The following is a 22,351-nucleotide window of genomic DNA, read 5'->3' on the forward strand; positions in this document are numbered from 1 at the left end:
AGACATTCTTTTCTTTGGTATTGCCCACAGAGAAAAAAATCAGAGTTTGTTCTTCTAGTGATCGTTCATGTATCTTGAGATGACGTCATGGACACCATTTTCTGCAGGATAGTAATTTCAAAGTCTGAGTTGAAGTGAATGCAGCATTAGCTGACAAAGAATGTTGTAGATATATAAAAGGTCATGTGTTATGGTAAGTGCTAATTAAAGCCATTTATAAAGCAGCATTTGAACGCATTCTGGTTGGACGATTTCACAACACATTTTAATGTGCTGTTAGTTTCCTGTTTGGTTTTTGAGGCTGAAAACGAGTGCCCAGTTATCTGTGTGCAAAACTGACAAGAATCTGCAGCAGAGTGGTGAGTTTCTCCTCATTAAATCTAGCAATAAGGCAGTGCAAGGTACAATTATAAATGATGAGTACCAACATTTCAATAAAGACCGCCTTGAAAAATGCTGAAGCAAAGCTACACCAGGCAGTTTTTTATGTAAAACACTTTTCCACCCACACAATAGTTGAAACTGAGGAGCGAACTGTCTCCCAAACAGCAGTGAGAGAGAGTGAAAGCTGGACTCCTCAGCGACAGATCTTCTCCTCTCTAATGTGTTTGATAGCCTTTGGTAGAAAACATCACAGACCTGTTCAGCTGCTACTGATGTCACCTCACAGGATTTCTCACAGGATTTCTGGGTACTGAAGTTCAGATTTGTCGTACCACTCTTGCAACTGTCAGTGCAATAACTTCCCACCAATGTAGTGAACCGTTAATGTAATAACAGTTTGCTTTGAATAATGTAATAATCCAGTTAATGTAATAAATTTCCTGCAAACATAATAAAAGGTTCCTACCGTCAATGTGTTTTTTTCCTGTTAATTTAATGTGACATTAATGGGAATTACATAGGAATTACACAGTGGCATACAAATCTGTGAATGGATGAGTTATCTATTGCATTTTGACTGTTAATTAGTTATCAGTTCAGTTATTACATTTTTGAAAACTGAGAATTTCACCCCAGTAATGCCAGTAATGTTCTAATTGTGTGATAAGAAGTTTGAAGTCTGAATGAAAAGCACAAAAATCTTCAAATGAATGGAAGACAGTGCTCAAAAAATATACTTTTTCAATACTTTTTGCAGCTTAGTTATCTGCAGTAAATCTGCAGTTGGGTGACAGTTTTTTATTGAATTTTGGTTGTATTACATAGGTCAGTTATTATATTTTGAAATTGAAATGTTCAAGCTTCCTGTTGATTAATAACCCCCATTAATATAATAGCTGTTATGTTAACAGAAAAACACATATTATGTTACTGGTAGGTACCTTTTATTGTGTTTGCAGCAAATTGAATTATTATGTCACACAGTGCAAACTGTTATTACACTAATGGTTTATTACTTTGGTTGGGAGTGACTTCAGTGACAGGTGTAACATACCTCTGGATGCCATTTGCAGCTGCCAGGGTGAGGCTTTAAAATGCACTTCACCTGCATCTCTTCCCTCCTGTTTTCTGCATGTTGTCCTGCCCCCCTCCCCCAACCCTGCAGGACATCGAGGAGACGGTGAGTGTTGCTCTCGGGGAGCTGAGGCAGCTGGAGCGGCAGGGCTGCAGACCGGCTCCTGACGTGGTGCTGGACACGCTGGAGCAGGTGAAGAACGGCCCCATCACAACCTGCTCCTCTGAGTCTCCCAGCCCCCACAGCACCCCCAGCACCCCGGGCACTCCTGGAACCCCCGGCACCCCTGGGACACCGGGCACCCCCGGCACCCCGAGCCCTCTCAGCCCGCTGAGCCCCATCAGCCCCCTCCCCGGACCGCCTCCCGGACCTCCCAGGCCAGCCAACCCCTCCCCTGACACCCTGGGCTCCTTCAAGCCTGTGGCAGCTGCCCGTATGGGGGCTCCCTTGCGCCCCCCTGCCCTGAGGCCCAAACCCATGATCCCGCCCAAGAGCAGCACCCCCCCTCTGCCCCCGCCGTTGGACAAATCTTGCACCATGTGAGCCAAACGAGGCCAAAACTAGGCCGAATCAGGCCGACCCGGGCCAAAAATGGGCCAGAAGAGGAGATCAGGGTACTGCTTACTGTTTATAATCAACATGAGGGTAGAAATGGTAGGACAGACAAAAAAGGGTTTTACTGTAGTAATAAAATATAATATATGACATGATCTATGATATGATATGCCATGATATTTATGTGTCGTCAGGTTGGTGTGTACTCTCTTGGTGTGTAGGAGTTTACTTTCTCCATGTATTGAAGCATTTATCAAAGGTTAGCTAAAAGAACTGCTGATAGAGAGAGGAGGTACAGGAGAGAGCCGAGGCAGAGAATCCTGTCCTGTATAAGAGATCTAGCTGGAAAACGTGGGGAGTGTAGTTTGGCTCCAGTAAAATGTAGTTTCAGTGATGTGAACGTTGGCTGTACTGTCATAAAGATAGGCCTGCATTAGCTGAGGAGCCTATCGCGAAAGGCTGCTGTATTCTTAATCTATTATGATTGGCTGCTGTATCTGTAAAGAGTGAATTTGATTGGATAAAGCCGCTGACGGCGGATGCTGCAGAGTGAAGGCAACGGTGGTTCACACAGTTTTTTCGGGACGGGGAGGCGGATGTCTGTGTGACTCTTTTTATTTGTTTTTTCTATTTCACTTGGTTCAGCTGCTAAACTCACTATGCCTCAAACCGAGCCTCTTGAGGTGGTCAGTGACAAAAACTCATGAGTTATTTAACCAATGTCCAGCTATTTAATGAATGTTTCCAGTATTTAATGACTGTTCAGCCATCTACTGAATGTTCAGTGAGCTGTTGTGATGACATGAACGCTCACTAAACTTTAACAGCCTTCTTGTGTTCGGAGGAGACCCATACCCAGTCCAGAGTTTCAAACAGGGTGTGACGGTTTAGCGGTGGAGGGAGTTAGGAGCTTGGACAGAACTTCTTCTGGAACGGGGTGGGTGTATGATTTCCTTTCCTTTCCTGTGCGGTATGTGTGTGTGCGTGTGAGTATATGCGTGTATGTGTGCCCTGCCCCTGCCTGCCTGCCCTTGTTCTGTTTCCTTTTAAGTGCAGAGGCACTAGAATAGTGATAGAGGATAGATTATTCATGCCTGCCTTGAGTGCCAGAACATGAGCAAGTTGGGGAAGTGTGTGTGTGTATGATAGTGTAAAAAGCATGCCACTTAGTTGAGTGTGTGTATGTGTGGGTGTGTGTAAATACTGGTTTACCTGCTTGTTACACTGAAGTCACTAGTTAACCTTAAATTCACAGTAAGCTAACAGGGTGGGGCTCTGTGTGTAAATGCCCAAAAAACACTTGAACAGCACACTGAATGTGGCCTCCAACTGGGCTGGTAACTGATGTGAGTGTGATGAGCAATGGGATGTGAGTTGCTGAGATGGGCTATGGATGCACATCTGTGTGTGTGTATGTGTGTGTGTGTGTGTGTGTGTATATGTGAAAGTGCCTTTTTTTACCCTTGTCTTTTTTGGGGAGTTGTGAATCCACTCACGCATGTCCTGAACGAAGAGCAGCAGCACTCCGAATGAAATAATCATAGTGTTTAGTAGATTACTGAATTATGAATTCTAGCGTTAACCCATTGTGACATTGCACTTTGATGTATAGGATTGTGTACTTGGCATGTAGCATCATAACATGTTGGTGCATTTTAACTAAAAGGGAGGTTTCTTTGAATGTGTTTGATAATAAAGGAAATGGTTTTGTCCGTTAGTGTTGCTGTATTTGAAAACTGAGCTTCCTAAAGATGAGCTCATATAGCCAAATGGATTGTATCGATGTGTTGTATTTATATTATAAATAAACCTGAATAAATTAGCATTCAATCATTAACTGATGGAGCCTTTTTTCAAAGAATGGATACTGAATTACTGCAGCAGACTGCACACACAATGTGACTGGAAACATCAAGTCTTCGCTAAACCTCTACTGAACCTGTTAATGTGTGTATATGTTTGTTACATCACAAAAACGCACAACACACACCTCTTTCATTGGTCATGTCTGCATGTCATTTATTGATGAGGAATCAAGGGGCTACTGTGCAAACAGATTGCACAGCACTTTATTCGACTGATGTGATGCACAGCACATTATAAAGCACTGAAATTAAAAACTGAAGATGTTAAAATAGTAACTGCTGCAAAATAATTAAAATAGTTCATAAATTAAACAGAGTAAAGGCTTTTTAGTGCCAGCAGCATGCCCCTCTCAGGACTGAGTTCACGGTGTCACAGCCTAACAATCTGAGCATGTAAAATGATGTGGAGTAGTTTGTTAAGGGACGGACACACTGCATAAGCAATGCATCTCTTTGGTCTGAGAAAGGTTTGGCAAAACAAGATTCACTGCTTAATCAACAAGCAGCTAGACTGCAGGACTGTATGCTTGAAATAAAAAGCTGAACTCAAGAACAATTCTCAAAAGAAGAGATCAAAAAAATTCAAGCACATTGGTTTTCTTTAAGAAATGATTAGAGGTAACAGACTTAATCAAGTAACAAACCGTCTCACTATCTCTCAGGGAAGAGGTATGAATGCTTGGTATACTATTTAGTCTGAAAACTGTACCTCAGCCCTTGGAACCAGGCTTGAGGATACTGAAGGGTTTGGAGTTACGCAGCGACCCTGAGATCTCCTGCAGGAAGGCTGCGATGTGTGAATCCTTCTCCGACTTCCTGCCGTCGAAGATGACCACCAGAGTGAAGTGGGGCTCGGGCCGCGTCAGGTAATATGTGCTCTGCACTTTATCATCGTAGAAATGCACAACCTTGTCCAGAGTGTTCAGCTCGGAGGCACGGTCTCCCATCATCATGATAACATTGGGCCAGTGTGTGAGCGGCCGCTCCCCGGAGGGCAGCGACACCACGGCGGGGAACTGCTCCACACCCTTGGGCGCCTCACGGTAAGAGTGCGGGTGGTGATAGCCATGGCCCTGGAAGCTGTCTGAGCCGCGGTTGTCAAACACCAGAGACACGTTGTTGGCGTCGTGTTTCCGAATGAAGGAGCAGATCTTGCCGTGGTAGTCGGGTGTGGTGCGGGCGGTCAGTGCCTTCATGTCGGCCGGGGCAGTCTGGCGGCTCAGGGCTTCGTGGAAGTAGAAGCTGAACTTGGCCAGCAGCGCCGCCTGGAAGCGCTGCAGCCACACGTACAGGTGTGGAGGCTGCACGGCCTTCTGAGACTGGCCTCCAAAAAGGTGCTTGCGGGTCTCTCTCTGGCGCTGGAACAGCTGACCCCAGGCAGTGAGCTTTGAGTTGGCGCCATGAAGACTGAGCAGAGCGGGCAGGAAGCGCCACTCGGACACCTGGGCCTGGCAGCGCAGTAACTGGGTCACCACGTCTACCTCCGTCTGGAAGCCCTCCTCCACGCGGCCCAGGATGGGGTGGTGGAATCTGGGAGGGGGAGAAGGTACGAGGGTTAGTACTTAAACAGAAGCACAAAGTAACAAATGTAATGACGGTGGCTGGCCTAATTTGCAGTGACCCGAAACCAGCTGCCTCATGGCCGTGCTGAGAATACATTTGCATTTAAGTTGTGTGGCTGGTTGCCACAGCAGCAGGTCACACACATGCTCTCTCCTTGCTGATTTATCTCCTTGGGTCTGATGGCTGCTGAGGGAGAGCTTCACCTTCACCCCTCGATGCGCTGCCAAGTCAGTGGTGTGTGGCATGTCAGACTGTCACCTGCTGCAATTTACTCAGCAGCTCAACCATGCAGTTTGTATGCCTTTCACAGGGGCAGGCATTGCTTTAGTTAGAGTGTCTCTGGGGACAGCAGAGGAGTCACACATTTGTTGGATTCAGCAGAAACTCTTCCTTCTCCAACCTAAATATGTCACTCCCTCCTCTCCTGGTATCTCTTTTTATCCCTTCCCACATGCCTCACATTTTTTATATTACAGTACTTCAAAATCTATAAACACACCTGGAGCTGTATTTGTGAAGGACAGCCTCCAGGGTGGTGACCAGCTCATCTGAGTTGATGCTCTTCTGGGTGCCCAGTGAATGCATCTTCTCGTACAGGTCGGCCATCTCCATGCGGGCCTGGGTGAAGTGGCAGAGCTGCTCTGACAGGTGTGACAGCAGGTCTTCCAGGTAGGAGGCAGAGCCCGGCTGGGCGTGGCGCCCCATCGACACCACTTTCCGCAGCTCATTGTACAGGGAGGTGTAGATGGTTCGGATGGAGTCCTTGCGGCTGAAGAAGGATTGGCCACCTGCAGGGAGAGAGACATCACAGACACACACACACACACACTCCTTTATTTTGCACTTGCCACCATCACTAGATGAAAATGGTTGACTTATGTACACTGATCATACGTGGGCTGTAGCGCCATCTGTTGTTAAAAACACGTAGTAACTTATCTCAGTGCCTTTCCCACAAACTGAGGACAGAATTTCCGTGTACATTTTTAAAGCACTTTGTACATTTACACATGTATTTTCACACGTTACGTGGAAGCCAACAGAGCCACGTTTTGAAAATAATTGACTTGACCACAATGAATTTACTGTGCATATCAACAGATACGAACTTTGGCTCGAGTGTTTTTCTGAAAGCATTAATCACTGTTACGGGCTCTCAACACTTTAAAGGTCCAGTGTGAATGAACTTAGGACCCCCTGACATAAACCCTCAGAGAGGCCAGGAAAAAGCTCCCAGAAATTCCCTGAGGTAAAACAAAACAAGGGAAACTGGAAGAGACGCCCTTTCTTACAAACTGCTGATATTCAGTAGCAGACAGAGGCGAGAAGGGTCACCTAGTTTTTGTCCCAGGAATGTCATGTGGTGGTAAGCCTTCTCCGCCGCGGCCAGGTGGGCCAGGGCGGCCAGCAGGGCGGCCCAGATGGCCCCGGCGCTCTTGCTGCTGTCCTTCTCCTTCTCCACGTAGTCCTTGGCCCGGTCGAAGGAAAACATGCCGAGCTGCGTGAAGAAACTCTCCAGGATGGCTCGCTCCCGCGGGACGGGCCGCAGCTCCTCCACCTCCGTCATGATGCACAGAGCCGCTCGCTGTCCGCCACAGGACCGCCGGGTGACGCTGGCTAACGGGATATCAGCAAAAACACACTCATTCACTACCGTCAGCCCAGCGGACGGGAGAAACCCGTGTTACAGTCCAAATGCAACATTTTGAGACTCTTCATATCCAACAGACGTGATATAAAAACACAATTTTATACATATGATAGCGCCAGATCTATAGGTCCGTATTACACGATAACTTTTAAAATAATACGTGTAGCAGGGGTAGCTAGCTAAGCACCTGCCGCCATATTGATTACGCAGGATGTCAACACTACGGAGAGCCGAGAGAGCCTGAAAGCGTTTGTGCTGTTTCTCTTTTTAGCATTGATTAATGTTTTATTGTGTTAATGCTTAATCTGTTTGTACGCGATAGTGTTATTTACTGTATTTGTTCGTGACTTGAAATAAAACTTTACCTGACAAATACCTATAAATACATAAATGCATAGTAAAAAAAGAAAGCTCCCATAAGGACAGACCTTAGCAGTGTATAATGTGATGTGTAGCGCCCTCATGCGGTGACAACCCTGACTTTTCGAGGTGTCTCTTCTGGCAGAAAAGACTGTATAATATATTATTTACAGTTTCTGCAGAAAGCCATCAACCCCACTATTCCCATTCTTTGAAGGATGAGGAGTTATGGAGAGGGGAGGCACAAATAAATAAATAAATAAATAGATACCCTTCCCTACTGTCTCACCATGGTACATTGTTTCTCTTGTTGTTTCTTTTTTCATTTGAAATTCAGCTCTACCTAATCTAATCTAATCTACCTTGTATTAATCTCAGTAAAATAGAACGTTGTGGCCTGGAGATGCTGGGAGACAGCAATTATGTTTCCATCCAACTGTCACAAGAGTTTTACATGAACTTTTGAAATATTGGGGGAAAAAATCCACCAACTTGATTGGAGCAAATCAGAATCAAATACTTAATAGAAATGGCTTTAACATGATTTTTTTTTTTTTTCAACTGATGTTGGCCACACTCTACTTTCATGCAAAGATGAAAATGCAGTTTGAAACAGTCTAATCCAGCAGCTGATGGCCACAAGCACGCTGGAGGAGTCCTCATGGAAACAACAGCAGCTCTGATGTGTCTGCTGCTTTTGCTGGACAGATATTTTACAGACACTCAGAAAGTCCAAATCCAGTTTTGAACCGAGTTTTGTCAAGAAACTGAAACATTTCCCAGCCAGTCACACAAACCCTTCAACATTATTTATTACACAGTGTTAGATTCTTTATTGGAAATACATATAAGAAAAGTAAAAATCCATATCAACATAAAATTTTTATATATTATGTATGTTTACTGAATTTCATAATTCCATTCCCATACAGCTCCATTCAACAAACAAACAATGAAGAAGAAGAAGAAGAAGGAGGCTTAAAGGCTTAAAGTAATGCAGGAGAGAGATCTGCAGGAAAGAGATTGTGCAAAACAAATGCATTATTTTGCACAAATCCTTCATTGTGGAATCTACAGTGCTGCATGGAGGTGGCAGGGTTCGAGGTGTCATCAAAATGAACAACCCAGCCCTTGACTTGCTACAAGTTCTTCACTTTGAAGGTAACACTAATAATGCAGTCTGGCCAGCGTTCCCACCTCCGCCTTCTCATATGAAATTCCATGATATTTAATGACTTTCCATGAATAAGCTCAAGTCGCTTTATGACCAGAGATTTTGTTCATGGTTTGAAAATGTTTCTCTAAAAGGTTTTGGTGAGCAATCCAAGTGCAAACCTCTCTAATATGAAACAAGTCTGAAGATAATATACATATATTGTTGTACAGTGACTTTGATATTCACTCACTTCTACAGAAGATTCCCTGACTTTCTCTGTCTGGCATAATTCCATGATATTTCAGGAATTCCATGACCAGTCCATCCATGGGATACATGATTCCTGGGTGGCAAGTGGATTTCCGCTGCAGTGCCAATGATGAGAGTCAAAGTGGAGGCAAGACTGGTGGGGACAACAGAGTGAAAGCTCAGTTGAGCTTTGGTGCCATCTAGTGGTAGCGGGCGTTTCAGCAGAGTTTTAACTTCAATCCAACACATCCTTCATGCTTTCCACCCTCTGTTATCACCCTGGGCCGGGACTCATTTGAAGTCCACATCCAAGTTCATCCACCATCTCCATCAGTCTCTTCAGCGAATCAGGAGCAGTAGGGGAACTTGCTAAGGCCATTACACACAGCAAGCAGAGCTGAAACAGAGCTGAAATGGAGTTGATGTTCCTTGCAGCCCCCACATTCAAGGATGTGTTTGATCCACGGCGGCTCGTGGGATGTCTGAACGAGCACAACATGAAACTGTGTTTTTCCCACCTGAAGTCCAGAGTCCACAGAGACTAGAGGCAACAGAGGGTGAGGGTAAAGAAAGAGCTTGATTATTTGAATGCTGAATGGTTACACATGAGCATTTGATACTCACCAAGTAAAACCTCTGCAGCCTCCTGCTCATCGTCTCCAAGCTCAGGACAGTAATCCGTGTCTTTACATCCATCACAAAGTGTTCCTGCAGAAATAAAAACAGTTATTGGGCCAGCTCGTTTGTACAGTAGAACTGTCGCTGTCAGTGTTGATGGCTTCAGAAACTGATGTGGCTGGGGATGCATCTCGGTTCTGTCCTCCTGCACTTGTGGACAAAATGACTGGACCAGTCTCATGCACTGTGACAGAGCCAGCTTTCTCCTGGTACCAGAAAAATTTGGAGATTCAGTCTACAGTCCTCGTGTTGAATCCTTCCGCACAGAAAGTGGAATTCCCACAGGATGGCAGTCAGTTTCATTATTCACCATGGGACTGGGACAGGGCAGGATAAAAATCATCAGGAGCAGGTGGGGATGGGAATCATAATAACATTAGGTCAGTGTGTACATATAAATGTGATTGGGCCCAAATTACGGTGTTGAGAAGTTCAATCATAATGGCAGCCCTCCGTGGCCCCTCCCCTCCTCACTTTGATATATTTGGCAGGGACAGAGTGAAGAACTCAGCAGCAGCACTGCAAAAGCTAAGATAATGGAGAAGCAGAATAAAAAGAGAAAACATGGAGCATAAAACTAGAGAGAGACAGAAAAAAAACATGAGACCGGTATGTCTCAGAACAGAAGGAGCTGTTATTCTCCTGAAAACTGTTTGACATACAGCTCTTGCTCACATTCAGAATGCCTCATGTTTGTATGTAATGTGCCACTAAGAGGGAGCAGTGAAAATCTTTCATCATATCTATTTTGGCACTTATTTCAGCACCATGGACAGAGAATACAGATCTAATTATCATTAGTCATTTGTTTAAACTTCTCATAAAATAAAGAAATGCACTGACTTAAATGCTCATTTTTAGCAGATAATCCAGGCGAATTTGGCACAAAATAGGCAAAGTTATTGTAGTTGCAATGCACCCTGGTCCGACCACGCATGCTGATTTCCATCCGCCAACTCACCAGGGGCTTGCCTGGACTTTGTTGGGATTGCATACAGACACGTGGGGGCCATACACACTACTGTGACATGTTACAGTTAGGTCCATAAGTATTTGGACAGTGACACAATATTCATAATTTTGCCCTTGTAAACCACCACAGTGGATTTGAAATGGAGTAATCAAGATGTGGTTTAAGTGCAGAATCAGCTTTTATTTAAGGGGACGTACTATGGTGTTAACTGTTTAGGAATTTCAGCCAGTTTTATGCACAGTCACCCCATTTTCAGAGGCTTAAAAGTCATTGGACACTTGACTAAAAAGCAGTTTCATGGCCTGGTGTGGCCCATTCTCTCGTTATTCCATAACAAAAAGAAGAAAATAAAATGTCTGGAGTTCATTGCAAGTATTTGCACTTGCATTTGTTGGCTCTTTATCAGAGCCCTCAACATGCAATCCAAAGAGGTGTCTATGCAGGTGAAGGAGGCCATCATTAGGCTCAAAAAGCAAAATCAATCAATCAATCAATCAATCAATCAATCAATCAATCAATCTATCAGACAGATATCAACAACTTTAGGAGTAACCATATCAATGGTTTGGTGTATCCTTAAAAAGAAGGAATGCACTGGTGAGCTCAGCAACACCAAAAAGGCCTGATGGACCACAGAAAACATCTAAAGTGGATGACTGAAGAATTCTTTCCCTGGTGAAGCAAAACCCATTCACAACGTCTAGGGAAGTCAAAAAGACTCTCAAGGAGGCAGGCGTATCATTGTCCAAATCTACAGTCAAGAGATGTTTGTGAGAAAATAAATACAGAGGGTGTACATCAAGGTGCAAACCACTGGTGTCACTCAAGAACGGGAATGAACTTGTACCACAACGATGAGAAAAGATTCAGATTCAGCCAAATGTCACAAAACTGATAGGATGGTGCTTCATAGAGCAGATGGACAATGACCCAAAACAAACTGCAAAAGCAACCCAAGAGTTACTGAAAGCAAACAAGTGGAATATTCTTCAGTGGCCAAGTCAATCCTCAGACCTCAACCCAACTGAGCTGCTTTTCACCTGCTGAAGACCAAACTGAGGGCAGAAAGACCCACAAACCAACAGCACCTGAAGGCAGCTGCAGTAAAGGCTTCAGAGCATCTCAAGGGAGGAAACTCAGAATTTGGTGATGTTGTCCATTGGTTCAAGACTTCAGGCAGTCACAGACGGCAAAGGATTTCCCCCAAATATTGAGTATAATCCTTATAATTTTAGTTACGTTTGTAATGCATAGTTTATATATTAATATAACAAATCTATATTACTGATACTTTACATGAGTCTCATTACTGTGACCTGGGCGTCTCATTCCTGACGAGGCTTCAGAGTAGGCAGTCATGAGAAATTTGTGCAACAGTAAAGAGAAGAACTTTACAAAAAGCTACTGTCTGCTGGCATGTCAAAAAAATCCTTCTATATTTACTGATGCCATGTTTGTCTGTTCTTCTTTGATACGAATCTTTAAAGATGGAAAACTCAGTCAAAACAGTGTTTACTGACTGTAATGCACATGTGGCAGTGGTTAAATTATTATATAAACTGTATGATCTTGCATGAAAAATGATGAAACCACATTGATACAAACTTATCTTGACCAAGGAACTTACACTGGCTCTCTCCACTGTGTTCAAGGCTGAGTAAACTTCATTTGGAGATATTGGAAACAAATATGACAAGAAAAATCTGAATTTTTCAATGCATTTCCTGCAGGTCTACAAAATGCAGTACTTTCTTGAGCCCAATAAATGTAAATAGTCAAACTTAGGTAAAAAACGGTGTTGATTCAAATATAGCCTTTTGCATATTTAATATTGTGACAACTTTAAAAGCAAAACCCTGGCTTGGAAATTAGTAACTGCATTAATATGGACACACTGCTTATTCTATGTAAATGAGAAGGATAACCTGGCATTGAGGAATGAGTTCATTCATTTATTGATTTTTAGAAGAAAGGATTATAATGGATTAAAGACAAAAAGGTGAGTGAATGGCTGGCTCATTTGATTCATGTCCTCTCTCTCTCTCTCTCAATCGCTCACTTGCGCAGTTGGCCTTCATCAAAATGGCACGGTGCTGATGCGCAGTGTGCACTCTCCTTAAAGGGAAGGATAGGAGGTTAACTGACTGGCTAAGCCCTGACACACCCACTGATAATATGTTCCTCTCGATCCCACCCTGTTCCCAAATGTGCCCAAAAAATTCAGCACAACCTCTGTGAACGATGTGCACATTTCTTTCAACATGGTTCATTCTTCACGTTCATTCTAAACATTCTTTAGTGATTTTGAAGGGTAGTGTATGAGCCTGTGTCCCAGTGTCTGTTACCTGGAGGTCAGTGAGAGGTCTTGCAGGCTCTCCGTCTGCATCTGCCCGGCCCGTGTCACTGCTCCCTGGAACGGGAAGAAGGTGTGGCCTCTCAGATGGGAATTGGACTCTCTGAAGAGGGATGCTGCCTGTCCTGTCGATTCTCCTCAGCTTGCCAGGACGCGGCCCCAGTGTAGAGCTCTGGTCATCACCTCCTCTCTTACGTTTGTCCACTGGAGAAGGATGCTGGACGAGCGGGAGTCCATTTTGTGGGAGAAGATCTTGCATTCCCTGAATGTCAGGTTTGGGTTCAGAGTCATTATGGAGAGAAGGATGTGTGAGGGGCAGCATCCAAGCGGATGGTGGAGGAGTCTCAAGCAGTGCAGTCCACGCAGTAGGGCTTTTCCCCTCGTCCTTCTTCACAGCAGCAGAGTTGTGGGCATCCTCTGCTCTGCTCTTTACTTGATGCAGTGATGCATGGTGGCTGTCAGGGTCTTTGTGGTGCTTGCTGTACCTGTTTCTCTGCTTTCTCTCCCTTTTTCGACATCTGTCGAAACGCTCAGGGCCTCTAAGACTTATCTCACCACTTTGATGCTCCAGTTCATGGGGGGGCAGCTCTGGAAGAGGTGCCTTCTGGCCCACAGGGCTGCGGCTCCTGTATCGATCAGGAGAGCGAGGGCAAGACCTGGAGTGAGACTGTGGTGGGTCAGAGCGACGACACCCATAACGCCTTGAACGAGACAGAAAGAAAGACTGAGCACCTCACACATTCCACACAGTTCAAGTAAAAAATCCTATTCTTTGAAAGCGTAATAATAAATGCATAAACCCATACTTTAACCATTTTCAGACAAATAAACATGAGTTCTATCTGTGCAAAACAAACATTACATTCAATGCAAGATGTTTGGAGATTTCAACAAAAGTATCTCACTTGTCCTGATGGTGGTGCCGCTGCCTGGAGAAATTTTCCTTGGACAGCGGGGGCTGGGAGAGTGAGGCTGGCAGAGGGCCAGGAGGCAGCTGGGCACCAGGAGGAACCCAGGGTGGGTGGAGGGCAACCCACTGAGGCGGGTAACCCACTGCAGGTGGAGGGTAAAGGCCGGGGCCAGAGCAGGGAGGAGGGAAGGGCAGTGGAGGCGGTGGGTACAAGATGGGTGGTGGGCCAACAGGGCCAGGAGGCACAGCTGTCTGGAGGTAAGGAGGAGGCTGCTGTCCTCCAGGTCTGGGAGGCCCGACACAGACAAAGTCACAGGGAGAGAGAGGGAGGGGGTCACATCCCAGATTAACACGCTGCGTTTTGATCAAATTAAACTCAGAGTCATGTGGACTTACCTGTCCCAGCGTGTAGCTCTGTCTGGGTGAGTGTGATGGGGCTGAGCCTGGTGACCTGATGAGGCAAGGACACACTTTGTTTAGCTGCTGAATGCCTTCTTAAAGGTTCAACTCATCTCCTGCAACAACCTAAAGTGAACCTCTTCCATGTTGCCCACAGCTGTAAAATATACTTGGGGTCTATGGTGTGAAATATTTAAGCTCTGTGCACAAACAGTGGCATGACTGGCAATACTGAACAACAGCTCTTTACAACATGGTGCCATTTCCCTGCTTTGTGAGCACGTGTACAAAGAGGACCTGTGAGAATCACTCAAGAATATCTGAAGCACCTAAATGACCCTCTCAAAACAGAGCTTTATGCAGTCAGAGTAATAAAATGGAAGATACCAGTTATTCCTCCAAGCACTGTGTTTTTTCTGTGTCTGCATACTGCAGTGTGCTCGCTGAAGATAACAGAGCAGGCAGATCGGTGATGGAGAAACGTGTTTAAGGGAGTAGCTGTGATCAAGGGATTTGGGTTGGACCTGGACTGAACCAGACGTCTTTAAACACATCCACGTCACAACCAAATTGGGAATTGAAGTGGATAAATAAAATGTAATCATCTAAATGTGGCAAAATATACTTGGGCCATCCACGTATTGTCAATATTTAGGGAGACTGCTCTCACCTGAAGCATGAGGGGGCCTTGAAGGTGGCCCATGGTCAGTCACAGTAACAGTGCAGTCCTGGGAGACCTATCAAGGGAGAAAAGTTGAGGTAGCTCCAAGTGTTGTTCCAATAACCAAGACTCTCTGAGCAGCACGATGCTCTACAGGCAGACTTGGTGTTGTTCAGCACGTGAACAGCCTGCACTGAGTGCAAAACACAGAACAACATCCACTTCTCACCAAAAGTGGCACCCAAACCCGGATAATCATGGATCTGGTGAGTGATCACTTTAAATTTGATCAAGCATCTATGCTAGTAAGTAATTAGTAACTAATTAGGTAGTTCCAAGAAGCATTTGAATAAGCAGGACCCTCCGGTCAGCATGTTGCTTTTGATGCAGACTAGAGCTGGGTGATATGGACAAAATCAAAATCAAATGATAATCACTACAGTATTTGATTGATTGATTTTGATTGATTTTCTTTTATTTAAGTGTCAAGCTTCCATTTCAGAAGCCCAGCCCATATGGACTTACAAGACACTGTTGTACACATTACAAAACCACGCTCAAACATACAACAACAACAACAACAACAAAATACACATTAGAATAAATCAGGAATACAAAGTCAAATCCAAACCCAGGCACTAATATTATACTATCCCTAGAGCAGGGGTGGGCAATCATGTGCCATGGAGGGCCGAGAGGCTGCAGGTTTTCTTTCCAACCAAAAACTCCACCAGCTGATTTCACTGATTAGTCCCTGCTCTCTGCTTGAAGGTAAGGTAATCAGTGAAATCACCTGGTGGAGTTTTTGGTTGGAAAGAAAACCTGCAGCCTCTCGGCCCTCCATGGCACATGATTGCCCACCCCTGCCCTAGAGTGTAATAATATCCCTACAGTGTAATAATACTGTAGGGATTACTACTGGTGTTTTCATAAGATATTTAAACACAACAGATTTTTGTTAAACAGTCATTAGTGATGTGGATCTGATCTGCTAAGTTCACAAAATGTCATCTCTTTACTGTGTTGCAGCCTTTAAAACAAGGACAAGATCACAAAATTACAATATCCAAAATCTCAGATGATATCTAGCCTCATATCACATTATCAATATGATATCAATATATTGGCCAGCCGTAATGCAAACCAGCCAGATACCAAATATTCCCTTCAACTCACCTGTTGTCCACTGTCAGAGGCTGCAGAGGAGTCCAGTGGCACAGCGGGCACTGGCTCTGTCACACTAACACACAAACACACACACAAACCAGATCACCATTAACAGGGTCAGGAATCTCTGGGAGTCTTACCATCCAGTTCTGGATGTTGGAGTCACGATTCAATTCACAATAGATTCTCAATTCAAAACAGATTCTCGATTCAAAACACAGATTAAGAGCGCTCTGTCCAGACTTTTCTTCCAGTAAACGTAACATTCTCGAGGTTTTCACAATAAGAATAAATGTTTCATAAATCTGACAGCTGGTTTTCATGCATTTTCAAGGACTTAAAGTTAATATATTCATGGTTGGATCAGTCTGTATGCATTATTTTTGGTGTATACAAAGTAAACTCACCCTGGTGGAGGTGGTTCGCTCTGACAGGCTGAGTGCATAGGAGAGTCGTGGTCAAGTGCAGGTGAAGGTGCAGGTGCAGGTTCAGGTGCAACTATTGGTGCAGGTGCAAGTCCGGGTTCAGGTTCAATCTCTTGTGTGTCAACAGGGGGCGCAGTAGCAGGCTGAGCAGGCAGGTCCAGTGCTGTAGGAAGGGCACTGGTGGCAGGTGGCATGTTGGCCGCTAGCGGGTCCTGCTGCCTGGAGCCCCAAGTCTTAAGCAGCTGAGGGCGAGGCGGGGGTGGGGCTGCTTGGTGCTGCTGCTTGCCCACATCTTCAGAGTAACAGGTGCCATTCTTAAAATGTTCCACAGCCTGCAGAAGAAAGCCAGGAGTTACACATCATATGACAAAAATGACTCCACATGTGTTTGTACTGTGCAGCCGGTGTTGAACTGCTGTCTTATCCATCATCTTGTCAGAGGAACCTCACAAGACCAGTTAGCAGAGTGAGCATGTGTGAGCCGCTCACCTGGCGAAGAGCCTCGTTGGCGCTGAGGTCATCAGGTGACACGTCAGACTGTCGGCAGGTGAAGCAGATGTGCTCCTCTGAGTCCAACAAGCTGCTCCTGATACCTGAGAGCAAACACAACCTTTTGTTTCATGAACTGGGAACTCATTTACACTGACATTCTTCAAACCCTTAGCCAAACTCGCACTGTTAGATATCCACTGCTGATGTTCAAATTGTTTGTTCATTTTGTGAAGAAGAGATTTTCAACAACCCCCAGAGGATACGCAGGACTTTACTAATGTTGTAGGTGTGTTCTGTTTACAGAGTTTAAGCTCAAAACACCATCTAGTGGTCAGAAATCGTCGGTACAGCTTTACCGAACCGTCCTTCTTATGTGCTGCTTTTGGGTTCCTGTTTGCTTTTATGTTTTTATGTTTGTTCATTTCCAACACTGTTTTTAATATTCCTCTTCATCTTTTGTATTTATTTACACATTTGTACGTGTCCTGACAGCCACACAGATTCAAACGATTGCTATTCCTCTGAGAGTGTGTGTGGACTCACATTCATCGCAGTAGTTGTTTCCACAGCAGGGTGTGACCACAGCGTCAGCCATCAGCTCCTTGCAGATGGGACACAGCAGTTCATCAGGGATCGGCTTAGGCGGAGCCTTAACAGGCGACGGCTCACGAGGAGCAAACGGAGGAAGCTCCTTCTTACCTCGTCTATATGCCTCCCTGTATTTAAACAGATTTTTTGGTTTTTAATGAGAGGAGAGGCCATCACTAAAACCAAAACAAGAGCATGAGTGACAAACATTTCTGTGCCTTTGAGCATCTATCCTCATGAGCTATAAAAACAAACAAAACTGCTGTTAAAGGGCTGGAGTACAAATAGATGCAAGATTGAGGTTTACTTTTTCATATGATACTCTGGGATGAAACCTGGCCTGAATGTAACATTACAGTGTTTGTGTGAGTGTGTGAGACACTTACGAGTCTACAGCGGTAGTGACATATTCTCCAGAGCTGGTTAGCATGGCTCCCATGGTGCCAGGCTCTGCTTTAACCATGAAGCTCTTAGGAATGCCCTTACAAATCCTTATGGGCTTGGGACGCTCCCCGTTCTCATCCTGGACCCAAACAAGTGGAAACACACACAGAAAGATTCAATCAAATGCAACACAGGAGAGGAGAGCTGCACTGCCTTGTGCTGACTCAGTACATGTGGCATATTGTACACAACGTGATTACCATCTGCACGGGGCAGTCGTCTATGTAGTGGCCAGGCTTTCCACAGCGGTAGCAGATATAGTGAGGAGGTGGAGGTCCAACTTTCTTGGAGTAACTGAGGAGACAAGAGCAGGATGGATTAGCCACTCCAGCTGGATTATGAGGGTGCAGTGCCTGTCATCCTACAGATAAAACACATGGGACTACAATCATTCTTCAGTGCATGTGGGTGTGTATATACTGACTAGTTGGACTGAAACATCATGGCTTTAATCTTGTCTTCCTCTGATGCATTTGCATCAGCCAGGTTTTTAGTCTACAACACACAAGGGAGAGAAGAAAGCAGAAAAAGATAATCAACATCAAGACAAGTGAAGGAAGGGTATTTGTTTAAGAAAAAGCAAATGAAATTTTATAGAAACCTGACATCATACTGAAATATTGCCAGGATGCACGCACAGTACCTTGAGGAGTTGGGACAGTGACAAAGAGATGGATGGATCATTCTGCAGGAGAATCAAAGCACAGACATCAAGAGGTGGTTCCCCAGACAGGAATCAAGCTTAGTCCCAGATTGAAATGCACTTTCAATGAGAATAACTCTGATTAACTACTACAACTCTGATTAACTGTAATTACAAGTCCCAGCATCAGATGTCATCATCCAGATAACGTATCCACTTACAGAGATCGCATTTTGATGCAAGGTGTAACTGAGGCCTAAATGACATCTAGAGGCTGTGATCTCAACACAAATGAAGCAGGAGATACACACAACTTGGTCATCAGTGACACAACAGACGAGAAAGGTGATTTAAGAGAGAGAGAGGGGGAGAAAGACAGAGGGGAGGAGTGTTTACATACGGATGGAGAAGATCCAACCACAGTCGGGTCCAAACGATCTCTGCAGAAACACACAGGAGAGAAAGGCACCATCAGTTCACAACATGACTGACTCCTGAGCTTGAATGAGGGCTGATGAAAAACCAAGAGAACTCTGCTGCTGGAAAACTCCTCAAAGCTTTAACTCTGCCTGACTGGACCCAGCCTCTTAGGATTCAGTGTGACATTATGCAGAGCACTCATGTTCATCAGTGTGTTTGATTAATACCTCCTGTGAACAGGTTTCACTCCGAAAACCGGAATGCGTTGGACGATCACGGACGTATTTGGGGGGATGAGGGCTTCCTCATCAGCGTACTCTGCAATATAAAATAATACACGACATGACACACATGCACTATTACATACACACACTGGCACAAAGACACACTAAGTTTAGGTGAACATTACAAATTCAAAAGTACAGGGTGACCCAAAAAAACGGGAATCTTTGAAGTGCGTATTGGCAGACATGAGCAAGTGGCAGCACAATTTTTAAAAAATGAAAATTCCATCATTGTTTCTTAAATGGCATGTTTTAAGGTTTCAATTACTATGAATAAAATATTTTTCTTCCATCACTCTTGGTTTTATTGGATTGTTAAAAAGTTCCCGTTTTTTTGTGTCACCCTGTATAAATGGATCTAAATTACACAGAAGTAATTCTTTCTACCAATATGAATAGATCTAGGGCTGGGTGAAAATATTTTCTGATTAATAATCATCTTCATTTGAACAATCAGGTATGGATTCATAAAATGCTGAGATCCATTTTTAATGTGTGCCATTTTCTTCAGTGGTTGTGTGAAGATTTTTGCTGAATATTATCTGCATTGTGTTTCTGCTAAATTACTATCTAACTCAAAAGTCAGATGACAAAATTCACTGGTTTGAATCACTGAACAATCAAGTTTAAAGACAGATGGATGCCTTAATGCATTTTGAATTTAATAACTAGAACTGGATAAAAGCAAAGATACATGTAAGCTGCAGAACTGGTATTGTAACTGAATTATCCTGAACTGCATCACTTTTTGATTATTCTAGCTCTTCGTGTTTACTGTATTTTTCTACTATTTGTTGTTTGGTACATTTTCATTGCTAGAGCACAGGATTTTTATTGCACTGAAGGCATTACTGCACTTGGAATATACATCACAATAAACCTGAATCAATACAGAATCCAACCAAAGACCGTGAAAATATAAAGTTTTACTCTCAACATGATTTTACCACTCTGACCTCCTGTTCGTGACGTTTTTTCCCCTTATTTTTTATTGCAATATTATATTATTATTAATTAATCATATTATTGTTATTTTTGTTGTCATTCTTATTATTATATACTAATAAAAACAAATTAGTTATGACAGCCTACCTTTCTGAGTCTGCGCATCGAGGATCTGCAGGTCGGTCTTTGGGGACTTGAGACACTCCCGGGTCTTAATGTAGAGTTTGAGTTGGCGGAGCGACACGGTCAGCTCACTGAAAGTGGCTGTTCTGCCGTCCAGTTTGGACGAAAATCTGTAGTGAACACACGACATTTTCAACAAGCAGCCAAGTGCTAATAAACGCGGCGAGTCCCACCTTAGTTAGGACACAAAGTGACATTTCGGTGTTTCAGTGTTGTGAACAAAGCCATGACTTACCTGTTACGTGGCTGCTTCTCCAGTGTGACGGCTCCTGTCCTCCTGTGATGTCAACTGTGTCCGCATCACTGCAGGGGACAGCGGCTGCCACAAGTCAAGGCTGCACACAGAGCACACGTTTCAAGTTCAAGATCAGGTTCAACTTACTTTATTGTCCCCAATGGGGCATTTTGTTGTGCAGCAGATAGTATGGTACAAACACACACAGTCACACACGCAATAGAGACCATAGATATCTATAATAAAGGCCTTTATTACAGATATCTATGATAGAGACTGCCTACCTTGCAGGTTTCGGTGTGAGGAGCTGCCGCTTAGCCACAACATCACCTAATACACACATAACCATCACATGAAGTCCACAAGTCATAAACAGAAAGTCACTGTCAGCTATTATGCTGGATGCCCCATGACATTTTCTCTGTACAATAGCAGAACAACAGCACCAAACTAGGACAGTCAATTTTGCGGGATACGAACTTTGGCTCAAGTGTTTTGTCTGAAAGCATTAACCATTGTTACGGGCTCTCAACACGTCCAGTGTGAATGAACTTACCTAACCCTGAACTATACCCTCAGAGGTAAAACAAAACAAGGGAAACTTATAATATTATAAAATATTCTGGTGACATTCAGTAGCAGACAGAGGCGAAAAACGTCACCTGGTTTTTGTCCCAGGAATGTCATGTGGTGGTAAGCAAACATGCCGAGCTGCGTGAAGAAACTCTCCAGGATGGCTCGCTCCCGCGGGACGGGCCGCAGCTCCTCCACCTCCGTCATGATGCACAGAGCCGCTCGCTGTCCGCCACAGGACCGCCGGGTGACGCTGGCTAACGGGATATCAGCAAAAACACACTCATTCACTACCATCAGCCCAGCGGACAGGAGAAACCCGTTTTACAGTCCAAATGCAACATTTTGAGACTCTTCATATCCAACAGATGTGATATAAAAACACAATTTTACAGATATAATAGCGCCAGATCTAAAGGTTCATATTAAACTTGCCGCCATATTGATTACGCAGAATGTCAACAATACGGAGAGCCGAGAGAGACTGAAAGCGTTTGTGCTGTGTTTCTGTTTTCATCATTACTTAATGTTATATTGTCTTAATGCTTATCATGTCTTTGTACGTGATACTTTTATTTACTGTATCTATTCGTGACTTGAAATATAGCTTTACTTCATAAATAAGAACATGACTATCTAAATACATTTTAAAACGAGAGGTCCCATGAGCACAGACCTTAATGTGGTTTGTAGCGTCCTCATTCGGTGACAACCTTGACTTTTCGACGTGTAGCCTATCTTTTCAGCAGAATACCATAGACTATATGATATATTTTTTACAGTCTATGAAGAAGTGCATCAACCCTTGCTTTCATGTCTTATTAGAATGAGGAGGTATAGAGAGGCGCAAACCTGGCAGAATACTCTACCTTTTATCTAAAAAGTGAAAATGGGCTCTAGGTGATGAGATGAGATGGAAACTAAGTAAATATATGCTGCCAAGAATTTCAATACTTTATGTGATAATATATACGTAAAGCTAGTCTTCATTGCTTGGTTATATATTAATTTATACATATGAAATATGTTATACAAGAAATATAAGAATTCATGTGCTATGTACACATATAATTACAACTATGACATGTTTATAACATTTACAAAATTGTAAATATGTATT

The 22,351-nt window shown here is 43.9% G+C and overlaps 3 protein-coding genes and 1 long non-coding RNA gene across 8 annotated transcripts in view; 1 reads left to right on the forward strand and 3 right to left on the reverse strand.

The window, feature by feature from the left end:
* LOC115355062 (SLIT-ROBO Rho GTPase-activating protein 1-like) overlaps positions 1-3,839 on the forward strand; it is a 30,543-nt gene extending 26,704 nt beyond the window's left edge. For all 5 annotated transcript variants that reach the window (XM_030045706.1, XM_030045707.1, XM_030045708.1 and 2 more), the window contains one exon: positions 1,550-3,839. In XM_030045706.1, the coding sequence (XP_029901566.1) occupies positions 1,550-2,002 (453 nt within the window). In that variant the 3' untranslated portion in view covers positions 2,003-3,839. The remainder of the gene's footprint in view (positions 1-1,549) is intronic.
* Positions 3,840-4,007: 168 nt separating this feature from the next.
* Positions 4,008-7,323, reverse strand: kics2 (KICSTOR subunit 2). Its single transcript, XM_030045711.1, has 3 exons — positions 6,778-7,323; positions 5,942-6,230; positions 4,008-5,409 (listed from the first exon to the last, which is right to left on the reverse strand). Exons 1-3 carry the CDS (start codon positions 7,007-7,009, stop codon positions 4,590-4,592), a joined length of 1,341 nt encoding a protein of 446 aa, XP_029901571.1. The 5' UTR covers positions 7,010-7,323; the 3' UTR covers positions 4,008-4,589.
* Positions 7,324-8,272: 949 nt separating this feature from the next.
* Positions 8,273-13,056, reverse strand: LOC115355064 (uncharacterized). Its single transcript, XR_003927842.1, has 3 exons — positions 12,855-13,056; positions 9,483-9,566; positions 8,273-9,399 (listed from the first exon to the last, which is right to left on the reverse strand). It is a non-coding gene; the product is annotated as an uncharacterized LOC115355064 (long non-coding RNA).
* LOC115355552 (E3 ubiquitin-protein ligase RBBP6-like) lies at positions 13,054-20,553 on the reverse strand. Its single transcript, XM_030046410.1, has 16 exons — positions 20,388-20,553; positions 19,239-19,329; positions 18,992-19,031; positions 18,592-18,633; positions 18,373-18,443; positions 18,149-18,242; positions 17,891-18,027; positions 17,460-17,632; positions 16,914-17,017; positions 16,407-16,756; positions 16,009-16,072; positions 14,842-14,908; positions 14,169-14,223; positions 13,768-14,058; positions 13,120-13,563; positions 13,054-13,066 (listed from the first exon to the last, which is right to left on the reverse strand). The coding sequence occupies exons 1-16, from the start codon at positions 20,551-20,553 to the stop codon at positions 13,054-13,056; spliced, it is 2,202 nt and encodes a 733-aa protein (XP_029902270.1).
* Positions 20,554-22,351: the final 1,798 nt, after the last annotated feature.

Source organism: Myripristis murdjan, chromosome 23 (genome assembly GCF_902150065.1).
Source record: "Myripristis murdjan chromosome 23, fMyrMur1.1, whole genome shotgun sequence".
Taxonomy (NCBI): Eukaryota; Metazoa; Chordata; class Actinopteri; order Holocentriformes; family Holocentridae; genus Myripristis; species Myripristis murdjan.

Coding starts and splice junctions, on each gene's coding strand:
- kics2 (XM_030045711.1), bottom strand. CDS start 7,009: ATGACGGAGGTGGAGGAGCTGCGGCCCGTCCCGCGGGAGCGAGCCATC. Junction 6,231..6,777: donor ATTCCTGGGACAAAAACTAG/GTGACCCTTCTC, acceptor CTCTCCCTGCAG/GTGGCCAATCCTTCTTCAGC. Junction 5,410..5,941: donor CTTCACAAATACAGCTCCAG/GTGTGTTTATAG, acceptor TCCCCCTCCCAG/ATTCCACCACCCCATCCTGG.
- LOC115355552 (XM_030046410.1), bottom strand. CDS start 20,553: ATGTCGTGTGTTCACTACAGATTTTCGTCCAAACTGGACGGCAGAACA. Junction 17,633..17,890: donor GTCACTACCGCTGTAGACTC/GTAAGTGTCTCA, acceptor GTTTAAATACAG/GGAGGCATATAGACGAGGTA. Junction 13,564..13,767: donor CGGCACCACCATCAGGACAA/GTGAGATACTTT, acceptor GTCTCGTTCAAG/GCGTTATGGGTGTCGTCGCT.